Source organism: Cuculus canorus, chromosome 2, assembly GCF_017976375.1.
Source record: "Cuculus canorus isolate bCucCan1 chromosome 2, bCucCan1.pri, whole genome shotgun sequence".
NCBI classification, from domain to species: domain Eukaryota; kingdom Metazoa; phylum Chordata; class Aves; order Cuculiformes; family Cuculidae; genus Cuculus; species Cuculus canorus.
The window spans coordinates 46,294,258-46,319,522 of record NC_071402.1 but is presented as its reverse complement, the minus strand read 5'-3'; the positions used below and the strand labels follow the sequence as shown (position 1 = coordinate 46,319,522).

Sequence of the window (25,265 nt, the reverse complement as noted above, 5' to 3'; positions counted from 1 at the left end):
CCTGCTACGTGTCCAGCCTTGGGAACTTCAGTTTTGTCCATCTTCTCACTTCACTAGGGCAGTTCTTCTTTTTCTCCTGTCTGGATCCAATAGTCGAGACTTATCCAGAACAAAATCTCCTGTATCACATTGTTAGTCAGGAAAGCAATTAATCTCACAAAGAACAACCAGGATGGCCCCACTGTCTTATCCTGCAAGACTACAACAAGAAGTAGTCTCTTACTAGAAAGCTATATAAAACTGAATAAACCACCAAAAAAATTATTACAAACATTTTGGACCCATGAAAAATTTATTCTAACAAAAAGTAACCTCTAAGACCATATAGCAGTAACTTTTTAGAAAAATAATACTTACATTTGCCAAATAATTTATAGGTCTTATTAATTACCCAATGAAAGAGGAAAGAGTTGTTTTTTAAAATGGCCTAAAAACTACTCTCACGGTTCAGAGCTAGTCAAAAAGATAATTTAAAATTCCTGCTAGTCAATTACAGCATAATGATACTTTTTAAACTACTGTTTTTCACAGTTCTCAAGATCAGAAAGCTTTCACTGAAAACCTAAATACTGAGGTAATGAACTTGCAGGATAGTGGTGCTTAACAGCTCACAGAAGAACATGCATCTCTGAATGATTGCAAAACAAGAGGGAGAGAACAGTCTAAAAGTGACTTTGCTATATTTAGGAATAGCACAATCAATACAATACAGACATCAACTCCACAAATATAACTCGGGTCAGTCGCCAATGCCTGAAGCCAATACATCTGCAGGGTAAAAAAGAAGCAAAAAAAATAAAGAGACAAATCAGTCTGATAACATAGGCGAAAAAAAATCCAGTAAAAGGATTTGTCAAGCACAGAAGAAATGCCTTCTCTTTTTCTTTTGGGGGAATTTACTATACAAGTTTAGCAATCTCTTGGCTGTTCTCCGTATGTTGACTTTAACTTTGTTAGTTAACATGAGATTGTTGAGCAGTCAAAAATATTAAGGTGATACCACACATAGGCTCAAAATGACAGCAACAAAATAGTGGCGACCTAACAACCTCTAATTGCAAAACAACTCCAACTTTGCAGGGAAATGTTGCATTATAATCTGGATGCAATCAAGTTTGTAAGTCATTTCTAAGAATAATCTGTTTGGCTGTTAATACTATTGAAAAGAATACTGGTGTCGACACCCAAAGTTTGATTTCCATGTTGGTCTGAATTCTTGCATCTGTGACTGTTTGCAGCCAAAATTTTGTCATCTCTGCTAGTTGGACGTCCTGGAATAGTCAAACGTTGTAGTTATTAGGTCTCCACAAATCATAAGTGATAACTCCCATGTAGAAAAGTTTGTAAAAGAAATTGACAAGATAAAACCAATAACTCCACCAGAACGTCTACCACCAGACAAAGAAATAGTACTCAGGGATTGTACATTTACTGTGTTATCCATTTCCGCATCATGTAAGTTCCATTCATGATGACAGATTCTATAAACTTAAGTGGCCATGAAACCAAATAGGTTTGTCAACTTACAGAATGCAGCAGTTTGAGTATAATTTCTTTTTTTTTTTTTTAACTAAAAAGTAATTACACAGAATTAATCAGTATCAGCTAGTTTTAATATGCACAATTGTATCCACTGGAAAGGAAGAGAGAAGAAACAACCACCGAGAGCATCTGTCTCCAAATATTTGATTGGATATGGTTCAAACAGTCTGCAGCCCAGCTTCTATAAGAAGAGGTGCCCTTATTAAATAATACAAGTCCTTTGTATATGGTTCTGCATCTGCTCTTTTCCGTGGAAATCACGTTTATACTGTTCTTCACTCCTACAACATTTCTGAGCCCTAGTGGCGTAGGGTAAGGAACCTAGATTTGGTCTTCCAAAACACAACACCCATAAATCCATTGCTGACGGTGGCTGGGAGTGAGAAATCCAGTTCATTCAAAATTAATAATTATAGTTCCATGCAATGAGTTTGTAAGTACACATTACTATTGTTGCTGCTATTACAACCAGACTACATTTATTATGGAATCACATTTTTGCTGTCGTTGCTGCCATTCCATCTAAACTGCATCTAATTTGGAATCAGCCGAAAAATATAAGCATTCTCACATTCACATTAGCTCCATTCACCCTTAGGCATTAAACTGATATTGCTATACTTCTACACAGATACAGACGGACATTCTTTTATAGAATGACAGATTAAAGTTCACAGTTTAAGGCAACATGCTTTTGATTCTTACTTGTATCTAACTAACATTTGAAAACCTTAGAATGTGTAGCCTGTGCCTTCTCTCATGGAAGTAAGCCCCTAGATCCAGAGCATTGTGGTCAAATAACTAGAAGTCACCCACATTGCTTCCTTATATTTCTCACTTTTTGAACTGTAGTTGAGCAGAATACCAGAGAATACACGTAATTTCAAATACTAAGAAGTAGGCTCTTCTAAAGAGCCCCTATCAGTAACTTAGCTCTGCTTCCATTGAAATTAGTGGGACTTACAGTACTCTCTTGGGAAAAAAATCCATGGTTTAACTCAGGAAAAAATTATGTACTTCTGCAAAATGACATAACAGAAAGACTACAGAGTTTTCCTCTGACAAAAGAGCCCAATTAAGAACAGCTTGATCTAATCCCTCCATGATGCTGATTGAGTTTTTGCTTACTCCAAACATTACCCAACAGTTCTTGCATCACCCACATGCCATAATCACTCTCTTCCTATGGCAGAGAAAGAAGAATTTTTCTCCTCCAGTGATGAATTAGCAAGATGAATGGCTGATGAGCCCTTCAAACGAAGACTAGACTCAGTGAAGAATTTCCTGATGAGGGTTACTAAGCCCTGGAACTACAAAACCGATAATTCAAGACAAATTTCTGAGTTATAGCCTTTGTTAATTTTAAGCCTAATTGACTTGTGAAAGTCATCTGGTCTAAGAAGCCATGATGTGACATGTTCTAGCATGCAAGAGCATGGAGTTGGGGCTGCATACCATAAACAGGCTCCAAACGTAAGAAAAGAACACAAAGTTATTTTTAAATCCATTTCAGGGAAACTGAGGATATAGGTAAGAGGGTGTTTGTATTCATTTTAATGGTTCCTCACATAAAAGCACATTTTTTTTAAACAGTTTTGTTTGTTTATTTGTTTAGTACAGGGAATTCCTGGAGGGGAGACTAATATTTATAACAATGCCAGTCAAAGTACTCTCTTTCTGTTCCCAGGATCATCTCTCCAACTAAGGAAAGCAAGAAACAAAAAGCCTCATCTGCCAAAACCAGCTCAAGTTGTTTCTATTGTTGATTTCTTTTGAAGTCAATGACACTGAAGCCTTACGGCAAATGCTAACTAACCAGGTCCCACATTTTAGTTTTCCAAACAGCTATGCAGACAAGGTTTTGAGCTTTACAAACAACTCCGCCTTTTAAAAAGAATTTGGTTTAAACAAATACAACTAAACTATTAACATGATCAAACATCACTCAAGTAACGCCTTTCAAAATGCAACAGATGAAACTTTCGATTCAAACTGGGAAAAGCAAGAGTTACTGTTGCTCAAGGTGAGAACCCAGGCAACAATGCTTATTTCCTCCTCCACTGTACTTTATAAATACACCTGAAGATCACTGTGACTGGACCAGTAACTAGAAGCTAAGAAAAACAATTAAAACCTACCATCACCACCACACACAACAGCAAATATTAGAAATATGCACATAAAGCACACATGTGCTTTATGACATAGGCCCTTCAAAGTGAGGGTCTCTACTCACAGGCAGTACAGCTCACATCCATCATAGCAGCTTAGGAGCACAACAGGCCTCTAACACTGAAAACCTTCTTACCCCCCAAAAGTAGCCTTAGACTATTAAACAACGCAGCAGTTATTTTATGCTGTTGATTGGGGCAGAGCAATCCTCTCAGAAGCATTCACTGAGTGGCTCTGTTTTCAAAACTTGAGGAAGAAAAATTTGATTTTCATAGGACTTAAAACACTTATTAGGCTTCTAATTCTAGGACTCATCACAACCCTCCTTCCCCACTCCCTTTACAGCTTTTTTTCAAAGAGTGAAGGACTGGCTGCAACCTCCTTCACAGAAAATTCTTAATGGAAACACCAGCTTCCTTGCACACCCACTCAGACGTACACAAGCTGTGACAATTTGTCATACAGGAAATGCACAGCATCCCAGACTTCTTTCCCCATCTGCCCCAAGCACACTAGTTAACTTTATCCTATCTTCTTAAAATTTGTGACATTAATGTACTTCAGGATTTCATTTAGCTTTAAGTGTCTAAAGCACCTTAGTTTTGCTGAAAACTGTGCATCAAAGAGACTTCTTTTGGCTATTTTTTGAGTAACCAGAGGTGAAAAAAAAAAATAAAAAAAAATCAAAAGCCTGCTTTTGGGTTGCTTTAAACGCTTTTCAGATGAGTTCAAGACAATGGAAACAAACTAGATACCTTACCAGTTTATTCCCACATAGGAAATAGGAAAAGGTCTGTCGCTGCAAAAACTTTCTACCACTTACTGCACAGTCAGCAGCATCTACCAGCTCCTGACCAATCCTACTTAATTCACTGTGCTACTCCTTTTATGCTTTACAATGGAATAACTAGATTTAAAAAAATATATAAATAAATAAAAAAATCCTCCTACATGCATTCCAACAGCAAAAAACACAGTTTAGCTCAGCCACCTTGGCAAGGTTTGGTAGACAATTCAGCTGCATTGCTTTTTTAGTTACTTGTCCATCATAGCATAACTTCTTTAAAATATAGTTACATTTTTCCCCCTAAAAAAGTTCAACGCAGTCACACTGAATGGTTTTTACTGCTAACACGGAAAGAAGAGGTATCCGGAAGTGGCCTGGTTTCTAGCATACAGATACCTTGGAAATCAAATCAAAGTGAGACCTGGCATTTCTCTGTGTGTATATATATAGAGAGAGATATATATAGTGGCTATTACTCACACCTTGCTATGATAATATGACTTGGCAAACGCTTTCTCCCTCCTCCCCTCCATATTGTACTGCTATAATTGGTCACCAGCAATCTGACACAGAGAAGTTTTGTACATACGTGCTCGGCTGGCATACGTCCACACAGGGTCTGGGCAGGAAAAGCGTCTTCACAAGAGTTGCTGCTAGACATACACAGTTGGAAGAAAGCCTGTGAGACTGCAGATTAACAGTCTACATAGCCAGACACAAGCTGACCAGGCTGGCCAGCTGAAAAGCTTGTCCTCAGATTTCAAACCAGTCTGTCAGACACTAGACCTGGTAGTGTCTGAGACTAGTGACACAGCTCTGTTTCCAGGCTGCTGAGATAACAACTGCATGGCTAACAGGATGGGCTGGGAGAAGTTATTTTAAGTTGCAATTACTAGTTTATTTCTTATCAAAAGCTGAATGTGCACAATCATGGCTGCTAGTAGCTTATCTTCTTCTCCTGAAAGAGCAACAAGAACTTTATTCAAGGCAATGAAAGACAGAAAAAATAGTACCAGGTGAAAGATTAGGTGTACTCTACTGCTGCAGCAGCCACCAAGTCAACTCCAGTACCTTTCAGGCAATCCCACTGAAACAGGTTTGAACCACACCTCTCTCTTTCTTGTAGAAATATTTAGAACAATCTATTTCTTAGAGTGACAAATGATCCCACTAAACCATCATGCGGTAGCAGTGTTCAATGCCGAAGTCTGCACAAGCAGCCCTCTCTCCCTTCAGCTGAGGGCTGGATAGTCTCAACTGCACATAGAGGGTGACAAAGTACTTCGCACTTTCAAAGCAATCGCTGATCATCTGGCAAAAGTGTCAGATATCACAGCAAGAAAAAAAGGTGACACTGCTGTACATCAGATGAGGCAGAGCTTCAGAGGGGATCAGTAGCAGAATGATGGAAAGCAAGATATTCTCCATTTGCCACACACAAACTAACTTCAATATGAGAACAAACATCAACATCAGATCCAGTACTAAAACTCATTGCTGTACCACAAAGTATTCTTTTGCATGCAAAGTTAAGTGTTGAGTGACCTTGCTGCAGGTTGATCTGAAGTCATAAAGGTGAATGAGAAGTTGGGAATGTCCCTGCCCATGGCAGGGGCGTTGGAACTAGATGATCTTTAAGGCCCCTTCCAATCCAACCCGAACTATTCTATCATTCTATGATTCTAAGTATGTGTTTACTTTCATGACTCCATACAAAGCTAAACCTCAGCAATAGGTTTCTCTTTGATCAGTCATGCTACTGTTGCTAGCAGCAGAGACTGGTCACCATAAATTTTATGCTCCCATACTGGTGGCACCTACAGTTGAGAAGCAGTGATCTCATCAGTCTTCCAGATCCACTACTGGCTACCCAGTCCAGTATTTTCCATTAAGAATTTAATGAAATTAATTTTAATAGGATTTTATAGACCAGCTGCAATCACTTACTGAGGCCTTTCAGACTACTGTGACTTTCAGAAGTCAGGCGTTATGTTACTTGTTTTATTTATCATTAGAAATCCCCACACTCTGTAAAAGTACATATGGTACCCAACCACCATTGAGAGGTAAAGAACTGGGTGCTTTCCAGCTTTCTAAACTAGGTTCGGGAACATTTTCTCACAGTTCTGATAAGAAATTATTGAAGAAGCTAACAGGAATCTTTGTTTTTTCTCTGATACTTACACTATGATCTATTTCTCCTCTCCCTGAAAGAAAACCCACCAAAAGGTTGCAGGATTATTTTTTTTTCTGGCAATAAGCTGCTGCTCTAAGACTGTGCCACACACAAACTGGATGAGCAGCCAACTGCTGAGTGGGAGGCTCATTAAAAAGGGCCATTTGCTTGCCACATGTCTCTTTCTTCTAGACAGACTAATTCTAGTCATTAGACTTTTGAGCAGAAATGCAGATTGCCAAAGCAACTCTTTGTTAAAATGGTACCAGAAATTTTCCTAAGCATCAGAGTATTGAGAACCACTCAGTGCTCAGAGCGAGTTACCAGTTAAAAGCGAGAGCCCTGATCCCAAGACAGGACTGGCAAAGCGCCTCATCCTTGCAAGGCTGGCATTTCCCAACCTCCCATAAGGAAGCCTCAGTCCCACCACACCATCGTGCTCCTGCTCGCCGCTGCCAGCCAGGTTGCTGCTGTTATTGTCTCCTGCTTCCCCTCTCCCTCACCACCTCCCCTTCATTCCTCCTCCTCCCCACTATTACTGTAACATTTCCCCTGCTCATTCCCACACCAAGCACGATGACTACAGGAGTATAAACTGACAATATCAGCCAAGCTTGTCTGCCATTGAGAAGGCTGTGCACTGTGCTCCCAGCTTGGGGAGGCAGCACAAGCATATCTGCTGCTCCCAAACATCTATTTAGAACAGCTCTTGCAGACTTTTGAGTCTGTGCTGTATATCTTTAGCAGTGCAGGTAGTACCACACCAGCAGACAAACATAGGTAGCTGGCTTCCTGCAATGGGTAGCAGTCAGTCAGCAGGAAACAAACTGACAAAAAGAAAACCGACCAACCAAACCTCAACTCCTTAGGATTTCAAGGGCCTTTCTCGGCTTCTTTTTTTAGAATCAGATAAAACAGTTTTTCAGATAGGAACATATGCATACTAGATCTTATTATAAATGTCAGTCTCTCTTCTATTTACATACTGCTTTAAGACACCACCACTCAGAAGTCAAAAGCAGGTTCTCCATTAATTTTACTTAGAAAGTTTGTCTAAATTCACATGTGTTGCTATAGCAGCTGTCCTGGAGATCTAAAAGTGCTTCCCAGGGAAAAAATGCTATCATGAACACTTCTAAGTAATGACCATTTCCCCCATCCAACATCCCAACAATGTCTAGAGAAGGCTAAAGCTGATTAACTATCACACTGTGACTCTCATTCCTACTTGGAATATTTCTTATCCCACACCCCAGGATATGCTGTAGTCCTTCCTCTACACTGACTCTGATGGATGCATCATTCCCAGCAGCTGGTTCTGGGTTTCCAACTCACACTTGTAAGAATCTCTCAATTCAGGCTCATGAATCTTAACACAGCACTAGTTTGGTTTTCTTCTCTTTTTTACTGTTTTGGGTTTTTTTGGTAATGCCATTAGTGTAGCAAATATCTTAATTTCCCATACACACTTTGAAGCCTAGTAATTAAGTAAGCAGGGATGCTGTAGCTAAGTAATTGGATCAAGAAGGCTCCCCTGTCCATCCATCTCACTTCTCCTACCAAGCTTCACAGGAGTTCCACTTGGCCTTTATTTTCTGAGTTTGGAAACTCAGAGGCCAATGCAGCATTTTATCAGAGGCAGCTTTCTCCAGTCAGTACTTCCTGCTGAACACTCTCTTCTCCATAGACACACATCTCAAAATTGCCTATGCTCAAAAAGCTATTAATGGTAAAAACCTGGTCCAGACACACACACACACACTAAGAGAGGGATCACACTAGCACCATGAAACAAGGCAAACAACAGACACAGCTAGCTTGAGTTATTTCAGCCACCCAAATGCAGCCAGCCAGCTTTGGCTGGCTATTCCCAGTGTACTGCAGTACAGAATTCATGTGAGATGAACCGGAAAAGGTTGAACTGGTGACAAATATTTAAAGAGCATGCTATGAAGGTGACTCCCTGGAAAAACATAACCTTCTTAGTATTTAGATTTAAAAGGTCTTTCTTACTCTACATAAGCTATCGACCATCCAAGATGACAGTCACATCTGTCAGCGTGGTAGATCTTGTGACAGGTGGCTCAGCAGCCAGGTGTTTCTAGTTTGAGAACACTCATAAAAGCCTCCATACAGTATACACATGTATATGGTATTTTCTTCTTTGTCCCTGCTCCGCCTTTCTTTGGGACCAAACTGCATGCTGTGGTTCAAAAGAGTTGAGTCTCACCTGCAATTAATGGAATGAGTGGAAGAAACAGAGCTTCATGTCTGTACATAAAGCTGTGAGGGGAATAAGTACAGCCTTTAGTTTCCCTCTAATGCTTAGATCTTTCAAAATGAGAAGTTAAAATACCCATGTTCCTTCTATCCAGATAGTAATGGTCACCTTTGCTATTAGCGTTAATAGCGTTCCCTCCACACACACTGAAACAAGTTAATCTCTGCCAAGTGAGAACAGAAAATCTCTGCACAACAGATCAATGACAGAGGAAAAAAAAAGCCAGTTTTTCCACTCCTTGGAGTTTCAAAGCTCACAGAAGTGCCTTTTCCTGACACAGCAGAATTACTGTCTTGGATCACAGGCTAAATTAAACACGCAAATTACATTCTCCATATAAACAGAGTTATACATGGCTTAAATAGCATGGTTTTATTTTCCTATTGGCACCAATTGGTACAGTAGTTCAGTTGAAGCTTAAGACAACCGTGATGTCAGTTGCTTTAATAGGCAGCACTGACGTGACTAGCTCTTGTTCCCAGACGTGAAGTGCACTGGTTTCCATGGGGAGGATGCTGACCGAAGAATTCCTATCGCACTTCCTATCAGTTGTTTTGAGCACCAAACACTGGCTTTGGGGGTGGGGGGTGGGGGGGAGAAGTCTGGGCATCCAAAAAATCACAAGATGACATCATCCTGTGTGAAGAATTCCTCCGCAGCTCCCTCCCTAAACACACACGACCTATCAAAACTCTTGCTTTACATTTCTGCCAGCTGGGTTTTGTATTTACAGAAGGGAAAGACATTAATAATTTTTGCTTTGCCCTTTTGCCATGTTAGCTCAGTTGTAACAGTTTCCCCTCCAGCCCAAAGAAGCAAAAGGGATAGTTAGTCTAAAAGAGATTTCTTAGACTAATCACAGGAAGCTCATGGCAATTTCTTCCCTTCCAAATTCCTATGCAGATTTAAATCATGCAATAAGTCAGAGTATCTTGAAAGGAAAAAGAGAGGACAAACTTGAGACAAAAAGAAACCAAAAGCAGAAGAGACAGGCAAATGAAGTTAAAAAACAGAAGTATGCAGCAGTAAAACATACCCAAATCTCCTAAACACTAAGGATCGTAGTTGTCTGCAAAAGTCTTTATCTGCTACTAGCATGCACTCCAATCCAGGTAAAAGTAATGGGATAGTTGCATTGGTGACTGCATTATTCTTTACAAAGGTTTCATAGCAGAGACGTGCTTGCCTTCTTCCACAGCTGTTACGCTGTTCATATGGAAAACCAAACCACAACTTCACATCTCAGAGTTAAGTAAGAGATTAACAAAAGGCATCATCATCCATATGAACAATCAACTCAACACATACTCAAAACACTGTTTCAGCTCAAACAGATTTTATAAAAATTCTTCCTCAAGGTTTGCACAGAAGGCAAAATATGTATTGTTTTACTGATTACACAGTGACCATGGCCTTAAAACTGCCTTCTCTTTTTTTTTTTTTTTTCCTCCCATTACGGGTCAACTTCAAGGCCAGTTTGCAGACTTAGAGTAGCAGCCAAGAACTGCAAACCTGAGAGGCACATGTGATACTTCAAATCATCAGTTGTAAAAACTGCAAGTTATCCCCTCTCTCCTCTACTCTCTTTCCCCTCTCACAAGTAAAACACACAAGTTCAATGCTGATGCAAATCTTAGGGTTTTTTTCAAACAAAGGTAAGATTACACTCATGCTGAAGTCAAAGTAGAGAGCAAGACAGCTGTATCTAAAAGCATGGGCTTCTTCCCATCTAGTACCTCACTGAGACAGTATTGAATACCACTATCATCACAAGTTTTTGTTTCCTATAAGGAACAAAAAAAATCCTACAAAACACAACAATTTTTATAGTAAAAACTGGTGTCTACAAACCACAAACTCTTATTCCAGGTTAGGAAGCAAGAGAAAAAAAATGCAGGTATTTTCTTTCCATGAACTTCTGGGACATAATCAGACTCTTCCTCCATTACTTGGAATAATTGTACCCTATGAAATAACCCCACTGTTCTCGAGACATCAAAGAGCAGCAGCCTTTGAGAGATGCAGACTCTACAGCAGTTTCTGATGTTTCAGATGAGCCAGGCAGCAAAACTGGAAGGTGGATGGGAACTAAAACAGAGTTGAATGGGGCTTCATCAGAGGGCTGCTTACAAACTTCAATATATCCAAGCACCACATTGAACATCAAGCAAATTCTAAAAATTCTGTAGTTGACTCCAGATATCTCTCATAAACATAAGGCTGCACATATACAAGGAGAGAAGCAGTCTCATGATCCCCTGATTTTCATTTATGAAGATGATAACTTTAAGGAAACTAGACACTTGCAAAGGAAAACTAGACCTGTCTGACTCCAGAGAGATGAAGTTGAGTCAAAGATTCTTAGCAGTGCAATCTGATGAAGAATTGCATGGTACCATTTCAATAGAAACTAAATTTGAACCATCTTGTCACACTGGAAAGGTATTTCTGATCCACAGCTTGCATTCTGGGAAGCTGCTAGTGCACGATACTAGAAAGCAAGTACTGTATACCCTCAGAACAAATTCCTTGAGCTCAGGACAAACCGCTCAATCAAAAATCAAATAAGCAATTAAGTTAACAAAAAAAAAAAAAAAAAAGGGGAAGACATATGTATTCCTTAAAATGCAAAGTAGAAGAGATTCTCCAATCAAGTGGTCAGACAAAAGGGGAATATTTCATTAAACTTAGGGAAAAAGCTGCTACTTCACCAGACTAGCTAAAGGGAGGACATGAAGGAACAGGAAGAACATGTGCATCCACAGGTGCAAAAGAAACAAGCAATTTTTGCCAGGAATTTCAGTACCTGCATTTTGACCCTATGATTTGATATTCAGTAGATACAGAGGGGCATTTGTCAAAGTTTAAATAGGCATAGGAAAGTGGAATAACAAACAGATAGGACCATGGGGCAGTCTGACAGCAACTAAACTTGTTGAAGGTTTCCAAACTATGAAGCCATGACTGCCTTGAATAGAAAACCTCAGTCTTTGTTGGCGAAAAAGGAAGTATCATTTAACTAAAACCAAGTAGATAAATACGTTTGAAAACATAATCATTTCCCCTGACAGAAAATCATGGAATGATGACATATGGGCAAATATAGGTGTTTCAGACATGACTGATCTCAGACTTAGAGCTGAAGAGGCTCACACTACTCATGAAAATGAGTACCCTCAAACTCTGTGACACCCAGGCACTGCTCTACAACCAGACTTTTAAATGAATACTGAATAGACTTCTATTTTCTTATGGGGAGGAAAGGGTTGCAGTTTTCAGGAATCTTCACACAGTCAGGTATTTGGAGTTACAGAAGTCATATTTCTCTTCTAGAAGCATGAAGACTATACAGCTATATGGTGGTGGCAGTGCTTTTATTAGTGGTATTTGTGAAGAAAAGCTTTCAAAATCTCTGACTGCTTTTCAGATCATACAATCTTTTCCAAGAAAAAAACCCCAAAACTAAATAAACCAAAACTTGGGTGCCAGGGGGTTAAACATGTAGGTTGTTATTCTTCTTGGTTTTCTTCTGAGGACATACATTCATTAATTGCTTACCAGCCCCTAGACACATGGCAGCCTGCCTCTCTCTGAAGCACTTAATTCAGGCCCTGTTCTCTAGAAGTTATAGTCAGTTGTATAGCACAAAAGCCTCAGGAGAACTATGTGATAGCTGTGTGCCAGGTTAAGTTCAAAGCAAAACACAAATTAAAATGCAAAATACATTTCATATCAGGGAGTGGTGTACCTGTTGGCTGGAAAGGACTCATCTAAGTAAGTTCTTTACTCCAGAATAGCGTCCCTCCATCTTAGCTCTCACCCATCTCCTTGAACTTAAAAATTACCCCATCAGAGCTGTACTGCTGCACTTCCACGGAAGAACAGGCATAGCCCTCCCTGACACCACCCACTGTTCCCAGGGATGCAAAGCCCTGAACAAAGGGCTGTTTGTCCAACACCACCTTCTTTGACCAGCAGACAGCATGAAATTGCACTTGAGGGAGTGAAGAGTCTAAATTAAATGTTAAGACAAGGAATCACCCTCTCTTTCCCCAAAGTAACACAAGTTGGCAGCAGATACCATAAAGCTGTCAAGCAAAGGATGTTTGCTTGCTCTTCTCTCCAGGGCCACAAAGAGATCTGTACAGCATACTTACAGAAGACCCAACATATCATAAGCATCTGAGAGTGCTCAGTATCATCAAAGTAAAAATCCAAGCTCTTCCAGATGTTGGATGCATCAAGTTCACGGTGGGTTCCTAGCAACACAGCAGCTGCTGTCACCAGGAGACAGAGGAGGTGCCTAACTGACACTGTACTTCAGCACCCAGGTCTCGGACAACTCTCCACGGCAGACTCCCTGTGGGGAGCACTCCACACAAGGAACCCCAAGTGCCTGGCAGGTGCCACCGGTCCTCCCCCACCTAGCACACACCTAGCTCCATAAAACCCTTGAACATCAGTGGGGACTCTTGCCAGGTACTCGGGGCTCACTGCGTAGTTGTCCCCACAGGGAGTCAGCTGTGTGAAGGTGTCCTGTGAAAAGCCGTCCCACAGATAGCTGGCCCTTTTGATCAGCGCTCTCCTCTCTCAGTGTTCAAGGTCTCGCCATCCTAAAGCATGCAGCGGTAGGCCTGCTGGGACTGCAAAACTGTGTCATGGATGCAGACATGCCTTTGGACATGAGAGAGAAACTTCTGCAGCTGCACATTGCAAAATCTCAGGGAGCTCTCCAGATCCACCACTGCAAAAACAAGTTCACTCCTGAGAAGACCTGCAGAGAATGTCTTCCTCAGTATCTTCAGGATGCAATGAGCAACAACCCCATCAGGCACTGCTCCACAATGAACAAATCAAACCAGTAGAAACAGGTTTCAGTAGGAGCTCCTTGTACACCAGTTCTAACACCAGACATGGGACTTCTGACTCATTCCCACCCAGCACCCCACCTGGAGAAGGTTCACATGACAGGCTTTTACATTTCCTCACTTAAAAGACATTAAGAAAGCCATCAGCACACTGAGGCAAGCAACCTGAAAGGGTACCGGCAATTACTCTTCTTTAGCAATCGCACACCTTCACTACGTGGTGGGGAGGTGTGAGTTCACAGGAGTAGTATTTCACCGGATGTGTTACAGCAGTGTGGCACACCCTGGAACAGGGTGTTACTTTCTAACATCTTCACAGAAGTATGTTCTTTATTAGTTGTCCCTCCTATGAGCACACTGATGGCAGCACTGACACAAGCGGTATTCCCTCCAAACCCATGGGCAAAGCTGAGTAGAAGCTTAAAGAAAAAGAAGACGTAGGGGTTTGGATTTATTTTTTTTTTTAAACAACATCTTGAGGGAACAGCTTTGCTCTCAGATGGAAAATAAACCCTCAAACCGTCAGGAAAGTCAATGAACCATCATTTGCAACAACAGAGATAAGCCCCTGAAAACAACAGTAAAGGTCCTGTTATGATTTGATTAAACATAGGGCTGAGCATTTGGGGTAAAGTAACCCAGAAGCTGCCAGCCCAACCCAAAGTTCTTTTTCTTTCATTGCCTACACTCACCGATACTAGTACAGCCTTTGAAAGAAAAAAAAAGACTATGCTATGTAGGTGAGGATACACATGCACACGTGGGTCACTCCACAGCCCTCTGCGCTGCTTTTCCTGCATGGCAAGTTTTAAGCAACCACAGCCAAGACCATCGACTTTCAAATCAGTAATCTACATGCATAAGGAATTGTGGCTGCATAGCACAAGCATTTACAACAGATTGAACCTGGGCAGTTTAGAGGCAGAGCAGAAGATCACTGTGGCTTGAGCTGACAAATCCTCAAAAACACTTTCGATAGTTTAGAGCTATAAAGCCCTGGAAGGTAACACAAGAAGGGTCAGACAATACACTAGGATCACAGTGCTCAAATCCCCAGACAATGCCTAAAATTCCTTTAAGTTATCGCTGAAAACATTTGAGACACGGTCATCAACAGCCCTGGGACACGTCTTCCCATGCAGGTACCTCTACGGAGGAATGAGAGGCATTCCTCTTGATGGCCAGCAGCACAGTAAAAATGGACTACTGTATCCCACTGCATCTTATTTAAATCACAGAACAGTATTTTCCAGAGGCTACTAAGGGAGACATTTACTAAGGTAAAGATTACAATGCTGCCTAAGCCAAAACTAGCAGTAACATTTGACACCAGCTGCAGGGTATGGATGACACACACTCACTTCTGGAGTTGAAATTTAGTATGAAGGATATTATAGGAATAGGAACAATATAAAACTGGTTCAGACAGAAAACTGCTAAGACCTTCCTGTAAGTATCAAGCGTGTATTTTGTACCTGAGGACAGCAAAGGACACCCAAAGCACTGCCCATCTGTGTTTTACCCTGAATTCTTGTGAAGTCCACTCTCTCACAACAAGACAAGGCACTATCAGGACAGTAATTTTGATCCATTCTATATGCACATGAAGGCCTCTTTTGTTTTAGGAGCCAGAAAAACATTAGCCATTTGGTTTTAATTACATGAAAATTGAACTTGATGCTACATTAACTTTAACTTCTACTCTAAAAAGAAGCAGACTGGAAAGAGTATTCAAGAGGGAATGGTTAGACTAACAGCTGCCATATATGACTGTTCCTTGACAGCAACAGCGAAAGTTAACGTCAGCCAACCCCAACAGAAACAACCAGGGTAGCAGCTTCCCAGTAGGGAAAGGACTATCAGCAGGACTACAGAACTTGAGTTCTGTTAATGAGATTTCACTTAAATGTAAAAAACAGCATTTTCCTTCTTTAACAAGGCTTTATTGTATTGTGGTTTAATAAGTGTATCAAAATCTGATTTAGCAAGTAGCAAAATAAGATTTACTTTATACTTATATTTATATATCAGAGTGATGAGTTTGTGGTACTTAAGGCCATACTCTCAGGAGAATAACATCAGTTTCAACTTCCCTTCCTGCTCAAGTGTTGCAACCAAAACTGTGCTGCGATCTGCTACATTATAATTCTGCTAGGGCTTAAACAAAAATTACACCATTAAAGCCAAAACAAATGTAGCAAGCAGTTGTAATTAACTCTTATGCTCAATATCTAAGGCTTGTTCCAGTAGGCAGTACATCTTATTTGACAAAAGTATGAAGTTAAAACATCCAAAAAGTCAGTCCTATAATCCAAAATGTATATAGCAATAGTTTACAATCATTTGCCTATGAGGACATAAAATCCCTCCTCTAAAATCAGAAAATAATGGCTAAGCCAAATATAAACATTCTATCAATTGTTCTAGTTGCACTTTCTGCAAAGATGGAAAGTTCCCACATGCAATCAGAGGGTTGTGCCACCCAGCTCACACAGCAATTGTCACCTGATGGCATTACCTTTCAGTACCAGCACATCTTCCTCAGAAAGGTAATGATTCTGGAGTGCTCTCACCTCCCAGCCTTCCCCGAGCTCAGTGCAGAGCTAACCCCAGAGCTAGTAGTGCAATGTGTCAGGTCAGTACCCAGACTAGCAAGTCTTTTTAGGCAGCTACATTAAGCTTTCCCGTTTTACTGCACAGTTCAGGATCCCAAAAGTAGTAAACATGAGGCACTGCACAACGCAGCACAGAAAGCATATTCGGTGTTAGTCTGCAGATCTCTGTATGGTACTCCACAGCAGCATAAGTAAATCTTTAGGGTATGGAAGACGTCTCTAAATACATTTAGATGTTAGCATCCAAGCACCAGATTGCAGTGCTTTGCTGACCAAACCTTCATACGCTTAGACACATCTCTCCTTCCTTGTAGGCAAGCCCATCAGACACACCCTGGTACTGTGAGTTAGCACTGATCATTTCTGTGAAGTCCCTTTGGCAACGTCAGAGCCCATCACATATTCATTATGCACCCTCCCCACATGGCAGTTTCTGAACTTTCACATGTTACTAAGTGTATCAAAATCTGATTTAGCAAGTAGAAAGATATGGTTTACTTTATACTCATATTTGTAGGAGTTAATAATAAATGAATAAGCCCTCTCATTAATGAGGGCTTTATTGCAGGGAACTTTTCTGGAGATTGTTTGACAGCAAAATGCATGTTGCCAAAACACATTGTTTCCCCATATTAACACAAGCGAGGAAGAAAAATGTACATTGATAATTTTGCAGTATCTCAGAGGACAGATTTTGATTTTTCTGGTATCCTTATAAATTTAAACTATGAATGAATGGATGGATGAAGAGTCAGGACACTCTTAAGCAGATCTTTGTTAATTTCTGTAAAAATTAAGATCCAAGCTTTAGTAAACCCCTTCCAATCTCCTTTCATGCCAATAACTTCTTTTTTTTCCTGTTCTTCCAGGAATCATAGCGAAGATTTAAAAAAACAGCATTCAGTTTGAAGGAAGTGAAATATTTATCCGTCCACAATGTTAAAGTTTATGCAGCCACGAAATGTAAAAAATCAATGTTACTAAGCACAAGCACTAGAAAGCTTATACTTATAAAGTCAAATTTAGAGAGTTTTAAAGCCACATATATTATGACAATATATGCCACAAAACCAAAGCTTTTTGAAAGTGTCTTAAATTTAACCTTCCAAAAGCGAACTCCAAGGAGAAATTGTATGCAAGAAGGCAAATGGTATAGGTTCCATCACTGAAATAGGGCACATCACTGCATTTGCAGTACTGGTGAGATTGAAATGAAATATTTCATTCAGGTCTCTTACAACTCAGCACACCCTCATTGCATCAGCATTTTACAGGGGACTATCAGAGAGCTAAGTATATTATTCAGTTGACAAATGGCTAGCCAGAAGACCAAGTAAAACACTAAGCCCCCTGCTTCATAGCCATGGCTCTTTCAGTTCACACTCTCCATCTTTTTTAATTTTTTTGTATCTACTGCAGTAAGACAGGCACTTGCCTTTCACACGGTATTGTTCGATTCAGCTTGTGAATAAAGACATTAAGCAGCAGGAAACAGCATTAAAAATAATTTTGTAGGAAAATAAAAATAATTTCAAATAATAAAATAAATATGAATTAGTTGCATCATATTTACTTCGAACAACAGTATTACTGCATCATCCAAATAGGCAGACAGTGACAAGGAATTACTGAGGGGCATTAGTGTAAGACTGCAGCATTATTACAAAGGGTCCCTGTTTTTTAACATAGAAATATTAAAAAATCCCCTCCAGCTTGAATATACAATGAAGTGCAAAACTTATTCCATCTTTGACCAAGCATTTCAAGGCATTTTCAAACTTTCACACTTCTGTCATCACAGTGAAAGCACTGGCAATTCATTATATCAAATCTGAATCCAATTCTTCTATGTAGCTTAGCTTCGTATTCTGGCAATGCACTGCTCAATGAAATACATCTATTTAGTAGCCCTGGGAGTAAGTCAGTATCTCTTGCACTCTGTAACATTATGAAAAAGCTAAATCACAGACACCAGTGTAAGAGGCATAGCTTCACTCTGTCAAATAAAGTGATCAGTGTAATTGGTAGGCAATTCATTTTCTTTGAATTTGTGTTTCAGGTCAACAATAGCTTTACCTGCATAATGTACAGGGATTTCTATCTTTGGCCCTATGACGTAGTGGCCCTCCTCCAGACTGTGAGCTGTAATTGTTGTCCACTGCCGACATGAATGAATCAGAAGATAATCGCTCTCTCGAAGGCCTTCTATGCTTTCTCCTGCAAAACAGATATAAGTTTAAAAAAATAAGATTTATTGAATGAAGAATTAGGAAAATTTCATTAAAAGCATTTTATTTGCATCAGTATTCATTTTCTCAGACCTTTTGCTATTTAAAAATCCAATTAAGTAAATTTCAATCCTACACAGTATTCATTTTTGTAATATAAACATTTTACCTGACAGAAAACAAACAGAAAGCAAAACAACTGAGTGCATGATTACCACAGAGATGCAACCCAGATTAATCAGCAGTGGCTCTCTTTTTCCCCTTTCTGCATAAATAGACTTCATATCTATATGTCTGCTTACCTCACTTAAAACAAATATTTGAGAGCTCTTTTAATTTTTAAGTAAAGAGGATAAAGTACATTTTCATATGTTGAAGAATCAGCATCACACTACCCTACAGCCCCCTGAAGCCAAATCTTGTTCATGACTATGAAGTAATTGGGCATCACACTTGCATATATAGAGGTTTCAGCTTTGTCATCCTATCCTTTTGCAAGTCACTGCTTAATTAGCTATTCCTAGGTCTGTAAATTTAATTTTTTTTCTCCTCATTAAGTGTAAAGATTAACACCCACCAAAGTCCTTTCTCAAGAGACAAACTCAAACTAAAGCCCCCCTCTCTGCTAACATCCAGCTCATCTTTGTAATGCCCTCCCTCGTCTTGTATTCTGGTATCTGTCAAATCCATCCCAGACAGAGACGGTGATCCAGTTCTCCTTTCTCCCCTTGTTCCTACCAAATCCTCTGCATGTCAGCTGAGTACTCTCCCCTCCTCTACCGCTGCAGTGCTTGATCAGGACCACAATGCTTTATTTGGCTTTCCAGCAATTGCAAGAGCCACATTAGACATCTTCAAAGTGCCAGCTGTACATCTCAACCATGACATACGAACAAAATTTCATAGAGGAGGGCATTTCACGGCCAACTGCTCTTTTGTACCTGCAGTCCTGCTCAGTACGCTTCTGCATTAAGCACACAGAAAATAGCCTTTCTCAATGTGTCTTTAAAACAGTCACGTGAACTTTCAGGAGCACTTAGACAAGCATGTGCCAAGAATAATGAAGCTTTAAATTTCATTTTTCTTCTCTCCCACCAGCTCTCTGCAGACACAGCCAAAAATAAAGTAAGGAGTTTTGCTCTGGAATCAAGCTTGGACAAAGCCCATCCCCATCAACTACTACAACAAACTGTACTTTCTCTTCGCTGTCCTCTGATATTCTTAAAAGTCAGTAGAAGAATGAGGCTTTCCTCAGCCTGCAGAAGGAGAGATTTCCCCTGTTCAGTCTCTGCAGAAGAGAGATGCTTCCAACTGAGCTTTTATTTGCCCACACCAGGCAATCTTTTCCACCGTAGGCAACAGCTACTACACACCCCATTCCTGCCTGATTTCATGCTCCCATTCTATCAGAAAGCACCCTCCTACACAATTCAAAACACAGCAACTGGTGTGTGTGAGAATCGTTAGATTGTAAATCAGAAGTGACCATTACGACCATCTGCTCCAACACTCTTTGGCCACAATATTCTGCTTGTTTTCCTTGAGAAACTTAGATTTGGCTGAAGACAGGAGAGACCCTCCCCAACCACAGAGTCCAAGGAATGGACTTTCCCAGGTCTGCTGTCCCACAGCCTGATAAACCTTAAAAAAAGTTCCTGTTCTGCACATTTGGGACTTTAACTTATAACTGTGTTGTCATGGGAGTGTACAGAGGGAATAACAGCAACAACAAAAAAATCAAAATATATACAAAGCAATTTAATACCAGTTATTCTTGCTCCTATGAAAGTACCATTTCCAGGTTTCCTTCTTTTCCACTGCACAGAAAGTAGCTTCTAGGTAAGCAGGACATTTCAATAACTGATTTCCAAGTGCACCTTGAACCACGTCCCTTGGCAGCCCAGCCAGGCAGACAGGCTGCTTAAAACCAGTTCCTGCTCCCTAGCGAGCACCACCCCTCCACCCACAGCTCGCTGGCTTCAGGAAGCTTAGGGAAGAACAGCAAAACTGCCATGTAACATTGAAGAATTCTTTGGTCCCATCCATATCTCTTGAAGGAAACTCAGATATATTTGCTAGAGGAGTCACGCCCCTATTAAATTTTACCTAATCATCTGACCTTGAGAATCTCCTATTTTCAGCTCATAGGGCAACTCCTATTATGTATAAAACTATCTTCAGCTTTCTACAGAGTTTTACAGTTTTGGGGGGAAATAAAATAGTAGTAATAATATGGTGTCATTCGAAACTCATGTTTCAGTTCAGAGAGTTTTACTCATGCTTTCTGTAATTCAGGGCAACAAGTAATTATTCCATCACACAGCAAAACAGAGCCCATGGCACGTAAAGGAAGAATGAGTATTTTACTAGTTTCACTGATAGTGACAAACAAATTTTGAAGAAAATACAAAGCATCTCTGGGATGCTTTATCTCAGCCTTAAAACCAGTAGTTATAATTTCTGAGTGTAACCTAAACGAAGGCTGGATTCTACATCCAGGACTGTAAGGAAACAATTACAGTATGGGTCACTCTTGAAGAGTCTGAGAGAGATATTCTCAGGAAAATTAAGACACCCATTATAAAAAGGTGCTTCCCATCATGGATCATAAGCCATGACCTATTTAAGTGGTTACTACACTAGAACTGGGTGGGACAGGTGAGTGTAAAATGGGATTACTAAGGTAGGCTCAGGAGTGACTAAAAAAATTAAGTCTGCAGATGGAAGTAGCTGTATTTTTTTTTTAAACGGAACCTTGGAAACCACAGGTTTTGTGGCATCAGTTAGTTGCTCCAACTGACTACACTGGAAATTAATTTCATGCTTTGCCACATAAGTTTCAGATGAGGAGAAGAGGTGGAGTGGATGCAACAGAAAGGTCACAGTCCCTCCGGCTCCTCACAACAGGCAGGTCTATCCATACCAAACACTGATCTTCCCTAACTGTGAACAAATTGGATTCCTGAGGTTGCTTAAGGAAGAGGCTCCTTGTTACCAACTTGATCAAAGGATTTGCAGAACCACCTGGCTAATGATGGCCTCCATGCTATTGAAGGGGTGGGGGATGGAAATACAAGGAAGAGTCAAATGTGACTGAGGACAACAAAACACGACATACCATTCCATTTTCCTCTAGTCTGTCTCCTGAAAGAATTGCTCACTATGTCCTGGAGAGAAAGACCTTTCAAGGCAGGAACACTACTGACTAGAGCTACACGACTCATCTCCCTGCCCAAGCACAGCTCAGACTTAGCCCTTTACACTTTTCTCAGCCAGCTGTACCTTGCAAAACAGCCACACATATCCAATCTGATTTTTCCCCTTTGTCTCAGTAACACAAGTTAGGCAAGCCTTTCATTAATCAAGTTTTAACTATGTTGGAGAGAACTCACAGTCCTCACAACCACAAACTATGCAAATCCATTCTCACCTATTCAACATACTCCTACACTGCTGCTTACACAAAAATCTGATGCCATGAGAAAACAGAGAACATAGGCCACTCATCTTTAGTAACAGTTTGTCTCTTATGATCAAATATGGATTAGCTCTATCTTCTCGCCCTCTCCTCCCCAGCTCACATTCCTGCAATATAATTAAACCACTACAAAGAGTCTACAGGCAAATACTTGTGTTGGGTTTATTTTTCCCAAATACAAGTCAGAGAAGCAGTGAACTATCACATGCAACTCCCCACCCTTCCCCAAGTTGCCTACCTCTTTCCAAAATATGAGTCAAGTTTATTCATAATAATGCCCGAGACTAAGAAACTCATGAGTTGCTAACAGCATCTAAGCCCTAAATAAAGCATTAACACCCATCCTTGCCCAACAATAAATACGTCACATCTCTGAACTGAAAAGTTAGCTGGTATGTTCCTACACAAGCTATCCTCCTATGAGCACTCTGACCACAATCAGTACCAGGGATACTTCATTATGTATTACCGAAGCAGCACTGCAATAGCTATTCCTGTGCTAGTTGTAAGAAAGATGTATTACCATTTTTTAATTACACGATCATTTTCATGCGATTCCTAAAAACTAGAAATACTGCAAAGCCACTATTGTTCAAGAGCAATTGCCGAGATAACACTGATACCAAAAGTAAAATTGTTCGCATTTTCATACACTTAAAAAAATTAATTAATTGCTAGTCCAGATTCCTATGCTTATTAAACCCCACTTATAGTAAATGCCAATACCTCTTTTATAATTCTCTTCTGTTCCAAAACTGGATCATTCACAGTGGCCAAATCTCTGTCATTTTAAACACTCCAATCCCAAATTATCATTTAAAAACTATAGCAAGACCAGGAGCAGGACAACTCAGTCTAAAAGTGTGGGGATAAATTTCAGTCCTTATGTGCACCTTTTCAGAACCAGATGAGAAAACAGTAGCTGGCTGTGCACAGAGATTGAGTTTATATATAGCAATGCTGCAGCACAGAAGGAAGCTCATTTCTTTTGAGACAAGCACTGACCTCCCTGCAGGTTGCTGCCACCACTTACTTTCTAAAGTTGCGCAGTTTTATTTAGTTTAGCATTTCACAATTTCGAAATGCCTGGAGTAAAGCCCAGGAGTAGAACCTAAGGCCACTCCAGTTTTGAAGGGTCTGAGCACTCCCACCTCCTTCTGCATCAACAATTAAAGCTTAGCCTGTAATGGTCTGTGAATGAAAATTCACACAGGTTCCACATATTCTGGCTTGACAAAGTCAGCAACGACTTTTCAACACCAATCACTAAAGAGAAATCATGAAACAAATGAAACAAACAACCAACCAAACAACCAAACCCCACTTTTAAGGTTCTCTTCCTGGTATTGAGAAACTAACATTCAAGTCACTACAAAATGTGCAGACCAACATGACTCATTCACTCACAGAAACTACACTGCTAAAAATAAGCAGTGATCTACAGGAACATAAACACTTTATAATGCCACACACTTTGTCATCTTGGCTAAGAGTTTGCATCACTGCCTTAAAGCATAAGCTTTACGTCTGGAGACATTAAAATAGTAGGTAATGAACAATTCAGAGGAAGAGAAGAAGTCGCATGAAAGGTTCCGGCAACGTAACAGATACCATTCACACACGCCAGATGAACTAGATACCATCTTCTCCTGCCAGGAAGATGGTTACAGAAACATTCCTCTCATCTCATTCATCACAGAAGACTGTAAAGCGAGCTTAGTGCTGTCCCTTGCACATCAGTTCAAGCATGCAGAATTTGCTCTTCCTGGAACAAAAAAGACTTACACAAAAGACCTAGGAGTTAATGAGAAACTTAAGAAGGCTTTTGTGAAATAGCTGGTGAAGAAGATGCCTGCAAAACCCCAGGGAAAAGTCATCAAGTCTTTGGGCCATATGTTTTCATTAAGCCTGAACACCATCTGCATGCAGGTACCAGATGCTGTACAATTAAGTGCATCACCTAGCCTGCCTTGGTCAGTTAAATAGCTCGTGAGTTTAATTGTTCCATCTAATGTTCCACAATCGCATAACATATCATCACACAGGAAAATCCCATCAACACCAAATATCATTTCAATGGGTTCTTAGCCAGGTGCCTACAAAACCACACAAATGAACAACTTCAACTTTGTCCCCACTTGAGTTTGCACTAACATTTAGTTGGAATGAAGGTTTAATTTGTAGAACAGCAAAAAGAAGTGGCTGTCTGCTCAGGTGACCAAGTCTGCTGTGAAATAACTGTGAAGAACTGTCAGCACGTTGCTAGTGTTACAAAGGAGGACTAGCAACCAAGGTTTAGTTTGCAATAACTGGAAGCAGAAAGAAAGCACAATAGTTAGAAGTCAGAAAAAAAGAAAAAAATGAGGTTCTTGCTTATTTATCACGCTACCATCACACTGTGGAGCCTCACTTACACACAATCTGCTTCACTGGACATGCAGCTTCACTGGACTTTCCCTGGCTGAGGACCAAGCAAGCCATGCATTAAGATACACCTTAGCATTATCCTGCAGCATCATGAAATCCAAAACACAGCCTCAGCCAGTATGAAACAAAGTTATAATCGATTGATTAAAAAAACGCAGTAGTATTATGGATTTCATGGCCCTGTGCAAAGATATGTTTCAGGTCAGAGGGAGGTCACATTGCCAGCACAAATATAAAGGCCAGGGCTGCTTTTGCACTCCAAAAGAAGAAGTCTACAATACTGTATACCACTCAAGTAATTAAAAGCTGTCTGTTTTTCAGAAAGGCCAAATTGTGTTTCTGCAAACATCGTCTAGTCACATATCCTTCACAGGAGTAACACCTTAAGATGAATTCAGCTTTAACTTATTTGGAGAGTCACAGCAGGTAAAAGCCGAAACAAAGGCCTCCTGTCAGCACAAAAGCTGGAAGTTCCTCATCTAAAAATGGGTAACCTAGAACCTAGCACTGATGAGACAGCAGACCTGAAAATACTGCACACAGGTTAGAAATACCCAGCTGTGCACATTGAGCACTTATTAACTGCAGGCACTGCGTGCACTGACTTCAGCCTCCTTGGCAACAAGGGTCTGTGAGCATCAGAAGTACCTGCAGCATTTCCAAGGTAGGCTTTTTGGTATCACCAGGTGTT

General features: G+C 40.3%; 1 protein-coding gene across 2 annotated transcripts in view; it reads right to left on the bottom strand.

Moving 5' to 3' along the window:
* GAREM1 (GRB2 associated regulator of MAPK1 subtype 1) overlaps positions 1 to 25,265 on the bottom strand; it is a 105,388-nt gene that overhangs the window by 63,766 nt on the left and 16,357 nt on the right. Inside the window, exon 2 of one of the 2 annotated variants that reach the window (XM_009561692.2) lies at positions 18,518 to 18,658. In XM_009561692.2, the coding sequence (XP_009559987.2) occupies positions 18,518 to 18,658 (141 nt within the window). Of the gene's footprint in view, positions 1 to 18,517; positions 18,659 to 25,265 lie in introns of those variants that run through there. The other variant, XM_054059096.1, reaches the window with a different exon arrangement.